The 12,699-nt window shown below is 36.2% G+C and overlaps 1 protein-coding gene across 5 annotated transcripts in view; it reads left to right on the top strand.

Moving 5' to 3' along the window:
• Positions 1–455: 455 nt before the first annotated feature.
• Positions 456–12,699, top strand: part of ncor1 (nuclear receptor corepressor 1) — a 60,908-nt gene continuing 48,664 nt past the window's right edge. For all 5 annotated transcript variants that reach the window (XM_088321685.1, XM_088321688.1, XM_088321687.1 and 2 more), the window contains exons 1-4: positions 456–590; positions 7,321–7,501; positions 10,567–10,661; positions 10,762–10,969. In XM_088321685.1, the coding sequence (XP_088177811.1) occupies positions 7,391–7,501; positions 10,567–10,661; positions 10,762–10,969 (414 nt within the window). In that variant the 5' untranslated portion in view covers positions 456–590; positions 7,321–7,390. The remainder of the gene's footprint in view (positions 591–7,320; positions 7,502–10,566; positions 10,662–10,761; positions 10,970–12,699) is intronic.

Below are 12,699 nucleotides of genomic sequence, written 5' to 3'. Positions count from 1 at the left end.
TACCTGGTGATGGAAAATATATTTTACTGTTTTCAAATCTTGAAAATTAAATGTTTAATGCTGGATGGCGGGCTTACATATCAGCGTTGTGTGGAAAAAAATAACCAAACCATCCAGGAAACAAGATCAGTTTATATTCAAGATAAATAAGATATAATTTTGGGTGGAATTAATATCATCCCATATTCAAGCAAAATTAATCAAACAAAAACAATACAGTATACGGGGGAACAGTTTTGCGAGCACACGGCTTTGTCCTTCAAGGTACATAAAAAGTCGGTACTATAATATACAAACACAAATACAAATTACAACCAAAATTTCAGAAAATAAATAAAATGTTTTGAAAATCTTACTGAGGATTTAAAAAAATAAATAACACGGGGTGGGAAGGTTAGAAATCTAACCAAACAAAAAAAATGCATTGATCTGTCAGGACATGAAGCGACAAATGCGGCGCAGCCTAGTCTGCCCGGTTGTCCACTACCCGTTACCCGCGGATTTCCATAAAATATTGGAACGCGTTCCTTTTTTATTTTTATTTTTCAACAAACACTCCCCATTTTCTCTGCCAAACTGTCCAAAATGAGGTGAGTGCGTTTAGTATTATTCGGCGAAGCAACATGCGTATGGCTAAGCTATTCAAGTGTCTCGGTCTACGATGAAAATCAGCCTTGCAAGATGGCGACGTGGTTGGGAATTCAAAGGTGAAATACGCTGTGAGCGACAACAGCACTCTTAATATTATGCCGATATTCGTTCTGCAGTTGCCTGAAGGTATTAATTTATTTGTTATTATGTATTTTTGTACCTCCCAAAAGGCTCCTTCTGTGGGCCAGTTGCCACCCTTCCAACTAAGCGACAACAAGTACAGTTGTAACGACGTGTTGGTGATCATAAAATCGGATGCTGTATATTTGCAATGTCCTCAATTGCAAAACTTCGCTGCAGAATTTTTACTAGAAGACGTTTAAGCAGTTTGGTTAAAAACGCCACATGCAGCGTCTAAGGCTAACCACATTTAATTATTTTCTATGGTCGTTGGAGATATTTTTTAAACTGCATAAACTACTGATTATTTGTGGCATTAGATTATCCCTTAAGTCAGTGTTTTTCAACCTTTTTTTGACACAAGGCACACTTATTTTCATGAATTTTTTTGAGCCACAGCGTCCACAGAAAACGTTTAAAGATGAGTTGCCAGTACCCGTTTCGTGTTGTAGATTTTTTACTTAAATTATCATAGATAGATAGACAGATACTTTATTCATCCCCGTAGGGAAATTCACACTTCCAGCATTATCCTTGTGTTGAAAATAAAACTATAATAAAGTAAAAGGAATATAATACATAAATACTCAAATGTAACGTGTTGATATAGTATACATAAAATACACGCAGTAATAATAATAGGTTAATATGCAATGTGGGGGTGTGGTTTAATGTGGGCTTTTACTCCCCCGGGTGGAGTTAAAGAGCCTCATGCCATGAGGAAGAAATTATTTCCTCAGTCTGTCCGTGGAACAAGACTGTGACAGCAGTCTGTCGCTGAAGCTGCTCTTCCGTTTGGAGATGATGCTGTGTAAAATAGCGAAAATAACACGGGAGCTGCTTGAAAGGCTGCCACTTGCGATGGCGCCTATGATAATCAGGGTTGGGTAGGTTTACTTTAACTGGATTACTTTCAATTACTTTTGGATTACTCCAATACCAAATATGCCAATAAAAAACAAAATAAACTAAATATGAATAAAATGATGACTCACAACACGTGGTAAGCTTTCTCTCCTGGCTTTAATCTCTTTGATCTCCGGCAAAACGAACATCAAATGTGACAGAAACAAAATGAAAATAAATCTAAACAGCTTGCCAACATCATTTTTGCCTTTCCATGTATTCCGTTACTCCCCAAGCCTTTAGTAATTTTATTCATATTTAGTTTCTTTTGTCTTGTATTAGCATATTTGGTATTGGAGTAATCCAAAAGTAATTGAAAGTAATCCAGTTAAAGTAACCCTACCCAACCCTGATGATAAGGTTGCCAAAATGACAATATAAAGCATAGGTATAAGCACGTTGGTACACTGAAAGGACTGTTGTAAAGGGCTGTGTAAATAAAGTACTGTACAGTTAACATTAACATTTTTATCATCATATTTGTGGTCACCGTGGGTCAGGAGGTTAACCAATTTATTCATTCTTGTTACTAATTTTTCTGGTATTTGGGATTGTATTATATGTTTCATCTCTTTTCAAGTTTAGCAATATTTTATGCTGTTTTCCTCATGTTGAGGTTTTTGAGTTTTTCCTTGCCCTCATGTAGGTTCTAGATCAGGGGATGGTGTAATAAGTCTGTAGTTTGCAATAATCTGTGGTCTGTGCAGCCCTTTGAGAATCTTTGTGATTAAGGGCTGTAGAAATAAACATGACTTTTTTTTTAGAAAACAAACTAAAAATGAGTAAAATGGTTTTCTAGTAATACAAGACATGATTTAAAACATTCTAACCGTTTTTCAATCTTTCTACTTGTGAGAGGTCCTAAAAAGCGTGCAACATCGAAACATGGCGAGTGGTATTTCTCCGTGATAGGATCTGATTGGACGGTCATTAGTCCTTGTCCCCTAAAGAATCTTTTACAATGTGTTTGTATTCTTTTATTTGTGACTTTATTTAGGAACAGCACACAAACAGCATCACTCATTAATTAGCTAAAGGAAACAAACTATTTGCACACAAACTACTGTACATTACAATAATACAATACTTAAACATGTGTTTAAAGGCAAAAGGCATACGCCAAAGCTTGTTTTGAATTAGTATGTCAAGCATATGGCCCATGATTTAATCCGATCCGCCATACATTTATTTTAATGTCTTGCATTAAAAAGACAATTCTCTAGGTCATTTATATCCCATGATTTTTTTTTTTTAATTAATGTAAACCAGATGCTATCTCCAGCAGCTAGAGGGCAGTTGATTTTGTGTAACGTGGTTCGTTGGTTCAGGTGTAAAACAGCATTCACTAAACCAGTGATTTTCAACCTTTTTTGAGCCACGGCATGTTTTATTAATTTGAAAAATTTTTGCAGCACACCACTAACCAAAAATTTTATAAAATGACACTGAACAGTTTGTTTAATTACAATATATTTTATAATACCCCCAGTTTTTACAGCACAGACACTTGACAATGACATAATATCTGCAGAAAATGATTCATAAATGTTTTATAAAATATTAAATTTTAAAAAGTGACATTGGATAATTTCTCACGGCACACCTGACGATCTCTCACGGCACACTAGTGTGCCGCAGCACAGTGGTTGAAGATCACTGCACTTAACTGTTGAATTAAACCAGTTAACACATTAAAGGGTAAACATGAACATATTTTTCCCTGTTGTTTGTTGATAAATGCATGCGTGGCAACCTTTTTGAGATTTAAAAGCAGTAGATTTAATGGCATACTCCATTTTTATGTGCAAAAGCCAATCCGTCTCCTCTGTTGGCAGGTATGTTGACTTAACTCAACTTCAACTTAAAAATGTGTTGTTTAGAAAAGATCTCTTGTCATCTGCGATTATAATATGTAGGGTAAGATATTAGTGTGAGCTGAATGATGAACCATACTGCCGAAACCAAAGCTATAAATTAGGAGTTGACATACATTTACTGATCCAACCCGTCTTAGAATAGAAAATCTAGATCCAGCCCCAGAGCCAAATTATGTTTGACATCCCTGTTTTAAAACAAATAAATATGTATTCTTATTGCTCTTTTTCAAAAACGAAATGCAATTCAAAGTCCTGTACTAATGCATTCAATGTACTCTCTGAAAAATCCCACCCTTTTCTCCGCATCCAACATCCCGCAACTTCAATTATATGAACACATACACAATTGTGTTTTCACGAAAAAAATCGTGATGAGAACAGAACAATCGTTGAGGAGGATCATGCACATTCATTTAATTCTTTTTAACCTTTCTGAGCAAAGGCACCCCTTTTTAAATTGAAAATCTCGAGGCAACGCTGTCTGTAGAAAATGTTTAGAAATTAATTTCCAGCATCAATTTCATGTTTTTTTTTTAAAGCTTTAATTATCATTTTGCCTTATTTGTTGTGGTCACGGTGGCTCACAGTGTAGTACAGGTTATTCAAATTTGGATGCATAATGTTGCTGTAATTTTAGATTTGACTGATTTAACCTGTTTTTCAATTGTGACTGTTTTTTTTTCATCACAAATATACTTACATTAGTAAGTTATAATAATAATAACTAGTACATCGCATAATTTGTCCTTGTAGACAAGTAGCAAAGGACTAAACAGTTACTAATTGGAGACTTGTGTTTTTGTTTTTTGAACAGATTTTTTGTGTGTAGAATTTAAGCAATTTGAGATCCTTTTTTTTAAGCAATTTGAGATCTGTTTTTTTATTTCAGTTTTTAAACAGATTTGTTTTGTGCAGAATTTCAGCAATTAACTTTGTAGGTTCCATTTATGTATTCGCGTTTGTCTGCATCTTGCATTATATTTTTTATTTTATGGGTTAAATATTTCAGTCAGTGTCTTCCTCTTGATATTTGGGTCTGTCTACCCTTTGTCCTATTATTATTTCAATGGGTGTGACAAACCCATGTTTTGTTGTTCTAGCTGAGCACAGAAACTGAGTCCTATTTTTTCTGGTTGTTTGAATTGTCACGGCTGACACAAAATGACATGTCTGGCACTGGACTTGCACTTACACAGACGAAATGAGGTCACCTAAATTAGCACTCAGGACTGTTTTTGTATCATCAGCCTAATAAGCAATGCCTAGCCAACAACTTACTAGCTTCATGGGTACTTCTCTTATTATGTTCTGAGCACTGGTTTAGCTGCCAAAGAGCAGGTTATATGCACTAAAAGGACTACACTAACTTTTCAACCTGCGCCATCCATTGAGCCATGCTGCATTGGGGGTTTGACATATTTTCTAATGCCGGGAATATTTTTTTTCATTTTTTTAATGGAGGAACACACATGGAACCATCGGAAAAGTGCAGTGACATTGCTTGAAAACCAATTTAAATGCTACCAAGCAGACAACAAGATGCAAGACTTGTTGATTTTTTTCTCAATTTATTTTCTGTGAAAACTTCAGCTTTAGGGTCAAGGTTTACCCTCGAACACCCATAGGTAAAACATACCATACGCATTCTCCAACACATTCAACATAGGTTGGTTTCAGCTCAAGTTGATTTCAGTTAGTGTTGTGTTCCTTCCACTCACAGAATTAAAAAAATATTTTTTTAGGCAGCATTTGTTCCAAATCTAGTCCTGTGCAGAAACCACACAAAAATAGTTGTATTTTGTCCACACTTCATCTTGGAACCTCCATTTTTCATAAAAATGAGTGGTTATTTTCTGTTTCACAATTCTTGCTGAGAAAATCACTGGCCCTTTATTGAAGAGAGATATGCTGAAGTCTCTTTCGTCCTTAGGGAAGAGGTTCACCGTATACTTGGACTTTGGTCTCTGGCTGAGATGCCTCTCAGAATCTGAATTTGGAATTTTTCTTCACATGGTTTCTTTGTGCCCCACTATACACTTTTGTTCCAATAACTTCATATGGATTTAATGCAATATACAATCATAATTTAGAAGACTTGAGTATCCCTTCTCTGTAATACCCTACTTATGTTCAATGTTTTTTGCGTACTACTAATCTTTTTTTTAAGCTATTGTTTTTAAGAGTTCACAAAAGGGCGAGGCAATAATGTAGTTATTGTAGTTAATTCATCATTTTGAACATTGACAATTGTAAAAAAATGTGAAATTGAGAGTAGGAATTTGATTTGAGTATTTTAATTTTAATTATTCACTGTTGGTGTTGATTATTGAACAAAAGCTTCTAACAAGGGACTTGTGGGATCTGTCATTTGTCAAAAACTAAGTGTTTTTTTCTTGTACAAACTATGAATATTAAGTTTGTGTTAAATAGATGTAAAGTCATTATTGTTTTCCCAAATTTGACAAAAGATATATATTTTTAATAATCTGAACTTGCTTCAAAATTGTATGCTGGTTGGGTTTTTGTTCAGATTATAATCATGCGGAGTAGATTGACAAACTGGATTTAAAAAAAAAATTTTTTTTGACCGCATTGTCCGGCCATTGAGATGGAATAAGAGCTTGCTCTGTCCACTCCACGTATCGCCCCGGTTTTGCAGTACCTGCGGGAATGGTGCATTCGCACTGATCGCTGGTTGGCTCTGTGGCTAGGACCTTGACTCAGCCTCTTGGCTGAGAGCAAGTGTCTCGGCCCCTTGGGTATGTAGCGTGTTATGATTTGACCGATAATGGATAATTGATAAAGAATATAGAACAATAAACCTTACAAAATCCCCCCCTTCCCGGCCATTGTACACAATACAACAATGCTCAAGTTTTTATGTTTACAATTGGGGGTTTCCTCCGTATCCTGTTAAGGAAGACAATTTTACTGTACAATACAAGATTTTGCACGTTAGATCAGTGGTTGGCAACCTGTTCGATTTGTTGTTAGAAACCTGCGCTTAACCACGGACCAGTTAAATGTCTGATATTATTCTCACTGTCTGACTCACCAATTACTTTAGTAATGTAAACAATCACAATAATGATACTAATCAATCATAAGCCTAAATCCGCAGCGTTATCACTAGATCATCAAGGATCTGAAGAAAGATTTTTTGCCCTCATCACATTATTTTTACTCGCTCTACTACGTTGTCTCACTTGAAAAAAAAAAAATCTTGATGGTGCACATGATAGAGCAATTGTTGTAAAAGAGTTCCCACAATGCACAATTACAACATTCGACAACGTGGTACCGTAGTGCAGCATTATGGGAATGAGTTCAGCGAAAACAACTCTTGTACAACGATTGACCAATCACGTGCACTTTTAAGATAAAATACGCAAGGCAATATGTACCATGAGAAAAAATGAATATGATCATGTTATAAAATCATCAACAGGTATCCAATTGATGTAATATGGGTTTAATTTCCGTTGCATCCAATGTTGAGTAAATGTGTTTGCTGATTACCCATTGCCCAACTACTATAATTGACCACCACAAAACTTAACAAATTGAGGTTTATTACTGCATATTGTGTATGTGTATATGCACAATTAAATACAATATCAGCAAGAGTAACTTTTTTTTCTTTCTGTGTGGCCTGGTAACAAACGACCCAGTGCCTGGTACCGGTCCGTGGCCCGGTGGTTGCCGACCAGCGCGTTTGATGATACTCATGTTCACCTCTAATCTGACATTTATTCTCTGGTCACAGGTAGTTTTTATCCTGTAACATGGAGTAGTTAAGGCGTCAGTGAAGCAGCAGCCCCTTGCACTGAGTCAGGATGTCCAGTAGCTCTGGCTATCCCCCTAGCCAGGGGAGCTTCAGCAGTGAGCAGAGCCGCTATCCATCCCACTCAGCCCAGTACACCTTCAGCGGCACACGGCACCAACAAGTAAGACTTTGCTCCTGTTAGTTCCTACTGAATTAACATTGCGGGTTTCCTTTTCTTTTTCTTGACTGGCTTTTATATTTCTTATGAGTTTGGGTTACTAAAAAACAAACAAATGTAAAGTATGTACTGTTTTTACTCACATATAATCTTACATCACATAGAAGCCCACCCCCCTTTAATTTTGTTAATTTATCCACATCATGAAAGTGATAAAGGAAACCTGTACACCAACCTGTGGAAGCAGTGAACCCCTTATATTTCTTGGCTTGTGTAATCTTGAAAGCTCGCAAACAAACACTTAGCCGAGACACTTCATAATCACTTTGTCTCTGGGCTTAAACCACTTGGAATTCTCCATTTCTGAGTACTGTCCATGTTTTGATCAAGTTGCAGGCTTGGCCTTGGGTGCAATTCCCACTTATGTATAATTTTTCGACTGACTGACAGTTTTCATTTACACGACACTCTCTAGCTGCTTCCAGGTTTCTCATAACCTGAGCGGCCTTTATCCATTTTAGCTAGAAGTCAGCTGTATAGGACAGACATTTTATCTTTTTGTCCAGGCATAGTGTATTGCGAAATCTTTTTTTTTTTATCAATAAATCATCAAAATTCAGCACACCTACCATATATTCTGTGGGCGCAGGCTCATGTTTGCCTCATTCGGTTGTTGTTCCTTAAGCTACATCGCCCTTCTTACAAGCTGCCAAGGTTCGCTACTGGGGACACAACCTAATACTTAATTGTGAGCCGGCTTCTATTTTTAAATTTGGTGTATATGCAAGTATATACGGTAACATTACTCAAACCTTTTGTCTTTTTTTTTTATTTCCAAGTTTGTTTCAACGGGGCCGTGTGATTCCAAGAGGTCTGAAGAGATCAGTTTTGATGTCAATCATTTTGAGGAGTTTTTTTTTCAAATGTATTCTTATTTTAAGCTGCACATTGCTTTTTTAAATAATTGATTATATTATTTTTTTTTAATTTTCCTCCCTTTATTATAGAAAAACATAATCCTAATCTTGTATTTGACTGTATTTCCTGAATGAATAGAGCAGTCACCGAATATCAATAGTTGACATTTAACTTCAGCTCTCTGCTATTATGTAACGGTTCTAATAAATTGAGTTTTGTTCCTGTGTCCCAGCTACTTTGGAAGCTGGCTTTCTTAGTAGCTTTCTTCCAAAGAATGTTTTATTGGGTAATTTCTGGGCATCCGGGTTGTTTGCTTATATCTGGAACAAAACTAAACGAGTTTGGTAATATTTCCTGTAACTGCGTTTACTTTTTTTCTGTGTGTGGAGGTCATGGTCTGCTGATGATTTCTCTCAAGATTGCATTCTGGTTTCTCTTTGACGATAAAGTTGGAGAATGTTACAATTTGCACTGTGTTGTCAAAATATGGCTACCATACTTCAATTTTCAGAGGTTTTTTTGGGGGATATGTGGTTTGAAAAAAAAAAACTTCAGCCTCGGCTTTTTTTAATTTCCTCTGGTAATTGTTGTTCTCCCAGAAATGATGGGACAAGTTTAGCATTTGGTCCTAGACCAGAACCGCATTAGCTATGACTCTATAGCTTGGTTATCATTGATTTTTATCTTCTTGAGATGTTGTATCATTGCCCTGCAGATTTGTCAATGTTCTATGTCAAAACCCTGCTCTATTTAGTGACATCTGAGGCAAAATTGAGATTATTCTTTTTCAGTTGACTTCTTTAATGTCAAAACCACATATTAATCTATCCTTTGAGATTTTTTGTATTGTTTTATTTTTCTCCACAATAGTGAGAAGTTTTATAATCAGTCATTAAAATCCATCATAGCTCAACCCAGAGGGTTACTGTATGGGTGCAGAAATAACTCTTTCACCCTTGTTACAATATTATGTTGTATGGTCTTTTACCCATCACACTTTAACTGCACTACTGATTTTATTATCAAAATATTTTTCAATGAAAGGTGCCGTATTTTCCGGACTATAAGGTGCACCTGATTATAACATAAATATTATGGAATCAGGTTTCACAACTAAATGAATCGATGTATTCATAAATGGTTACTTTATGTAGAAGGATTGGCAAATTTATTTATTGTATTTTCAGCTCTATAATGCTGCACTGAACTATTAGGCCCACTTTTGAATAGCTGGCTAATTTGGGGTTTTTAGATTCGCCTTATAGTCAGGAAAATACAGTATTTTAGTTGTCTTGTTGATATTGTTATGCAGTATTTGTATTTTTGTTAAGTGACTCCTTTTTTGGGTTTGACTCTCTTGACTTTTAATCCAAAACAGTTGTTGTCGTTGAAGTATTCTGATTCTTATATCAATAGAAGTTTTTACATAGTATTATTTACACATTTTACACTTTAATTTTCAAAATATTGTGCAAATGAAAGTTTTCTATTTGTCATGTTGACTTTGTTAAATGGTAATGGTAAATGGACTGCATTCATATAGTACTTTTCGTATTTTCATTACATTAGATAGATAGATACTTTATTCATCCCCGAAGGGAAATTCACATTTCCAGCAGCATCCCTGAGCTGAGAACAATACAATAATAAAGCAAAAAGAATACAATATACAAATACCCAGTGTGACGTGCAAATGCCCACTGTAGCGTGTTATATAGAATAACTAAATAGTGCTACACAGAATACATATTGCAATAAGATTCGGTAATATGCAATGTAGGTGGTGTGAAATGACACATTACTCTTTTTTGTTTGCTTCTCCTGACTTTTCTTATGAAACGGTTGTAATAAAAATATTTATATTTATTTTAAAGTCTGCAGTGTTGGTATTTAATAAAAATATACAATTTTGAGGGTGTCTTGATTATAATTATCAACCAACTCAAGGCGGGAGGGGTTCAATTATTCAATGATCATGAAGATTCCAAGAAAAAAGTACCCTGTCTTTTCAGTTGGAACAGATCGATGCCAAAAATTCCATACTCACCCAACACTACTCCGTAGTATGCATGCAAAATATTGTTTTCTCCGGTAGCAAAGAAAATGCATGTTAAATGGTATTTCTGACTCCCTTGCATGTGTCATTTTAGGATTTTGCCATCCCAGATTATCGTTCTCACATGCAGGATCCGCAGGGTCGGCGAAGACCATCTTTACTCTCTGAATTCCACCCTGGGGCCGAAAGGTAAAAGCAACACCTCACCCATCCCACCCTGTGAATCGGTTGACTATTCATGCTTTTTTTTTAAATTATTGTTATTTATTTTTACATTTTCGTTGAGCAGGCCTCCAGAGAGACGACATGGCTACGAACAGCAGTTCCATTCCATTGCAACTCAGGCTGAACATGAGGGACTGGAAAGCAAGCGCCCACGCATGGAGTCTATTTCCGAGGCTCACATCACCCGCACCTCTTCTTCTGGTGGGGGGGTTCTTTTGCCCATGCACCATACAATACAGGATAGTCTCAGAGCCGCTGTAGAGGTGAAAAAGGTTAGTTCATTTGCTATCAGCAAATTTGAACTGTGTCTGTTTTTGGACTGTTGTGTTTCTTGCCTAAAAGCATTATTTATTTTTGTTAAGTTCAAATAGTCCAGTGAAATTGTACAGTCATTTGAAAAAGTTTGAGCCCCCCATAATAATTTTTATGGTTTTATTTATTATTATTGGTTGTTTGGATGAGTAATGTCAGTTAAACATAGCAGACAAACAGTGATATTTGAGAAGTGAAATAGGGTTTATAGAATATACAGAAAGCGTGCAATAACTACATAAACGAAGGGAGGCAAGTGCATAAATGTGGGCACCTTTGTTGTTTCACTGATTTGAATACCCTGAGTACTAATTATTGAAACACACAATATGCTTTGGAATTGACCCTTTACATGGACAGATAGAGCTAATCACAAGAAAGGGTATTTAAGATAACCAGCAGAAAGTTGTTCTTGCGATTTCTCCGACAATTGTCAACATGTTCTCCCAAAACATGAAATTACTGAAAAACAAAGAATGTTCAATCTTGGATTAAGGATGCAAAAAAAAACTACAGTAAAATTTGGACTATTGAGCCCACCCGATTATAAGTTGCACCCATTACAGTTTTAAAGGAAAAACTATTTTGTACATACATAAGCCGCACCTGATTCTAAGCTGCATGTGTCCACATTGAAACGTTAAATATTTACAAAGAAAAACGGTACACAAATCACGTTTTAATAATATACAGTACCTTAACCCCTTAACGTTCCCAACGGCCTGCCGGTGGGCCGCCGGACTTTTGATATTTAAATACCCGTCAGTACGATGTCGCCAGTCACTGAAATACGTCAGGCCACATATCATTGGAAAGCTTAAACTCTTGGGATTCAAGAAACTCTGACCATTTCAAAATCTAATCAGAAAAACATCGTGATTAGTCTGAAACGAGATACCCGAAAACTAGAAAGCCGGCATAAGTCTCCATTATGTACCCTGGCCCCCTTCTGCTTCTTTGAATGTCCGCTTTGTTACACATAGGACAATCCACAGAATCCAACCGTGTAAAATATCTGCTTCAAAACACACGATAATGCAAACCGAAAAATGGAAATCCGCCTGAAACCTTTCTGCTTCGTTCGATGTTGCTTCATGTAATCTGTTCGTTTTGCCACATAATTTTCGTTTCTAAATTAAGAAACTCGTAAAATGATTCCCAATATGGTAGTTAGCCCTTCCCTTTCGATTGACACCTTTTCAATGATAAGGATCTGTACATGCAATTTTTATTAATGCACTAAGCGCGAAGTTACAATAAATTTGCGTCTTCCTTGACTCAAATTCCACCTGTCTCACTCTTACCCATACTGCTCGTGGCCCCTTGCGGCTGTTAGAAAAAAAATGCATAATCAGTCGCATCGTTGCATAAGCCGCTGGGTTGAATGCTTGGGAAAAATGTTACAGCTTATAGTCCAAATTTTATGGTAGTTTAGAGATTTAAGCTGTCAGTTTCATTCATGAGGAATGGAAATGGAAGTCCATTGACATACTTCTGGTTAAGGTACTGGGTGACAGGCCAAGAAACTCTTATATAAGCAGCAGTTGTATACTGAGAAAGGTCAAACTCAACCCATAGACCAGCTCCAAAGACCAGCAAGTTGATATTGCTGCAGATGATGTCACTGTACATCATTCAACTAATGAATGATCAAAAATACCTTCAACCAGAATCCAGACCCTCATCAGAA

The sequence above is a fragment of the Urocampus carinirostris genome, chromosome 17 (assembly GCF_059441175.1).
Source record: "Urocampus carinirostris isolate Australia breed hairy pipefish chromosome 17, RoL_Ucar_1.0, whole genome shotgun sequence".
NCBI classification, from domain to species: domain Eukaryota; kingdom Metazoa; phylum Chordata; class Actinopteri; order Syngnathiformes; family Syngnathidae; genus Urocampus; species Urocampus carinirostris.
This window is presented reverse-complemented; position numbering and strand designations above follow the sequence as displayed.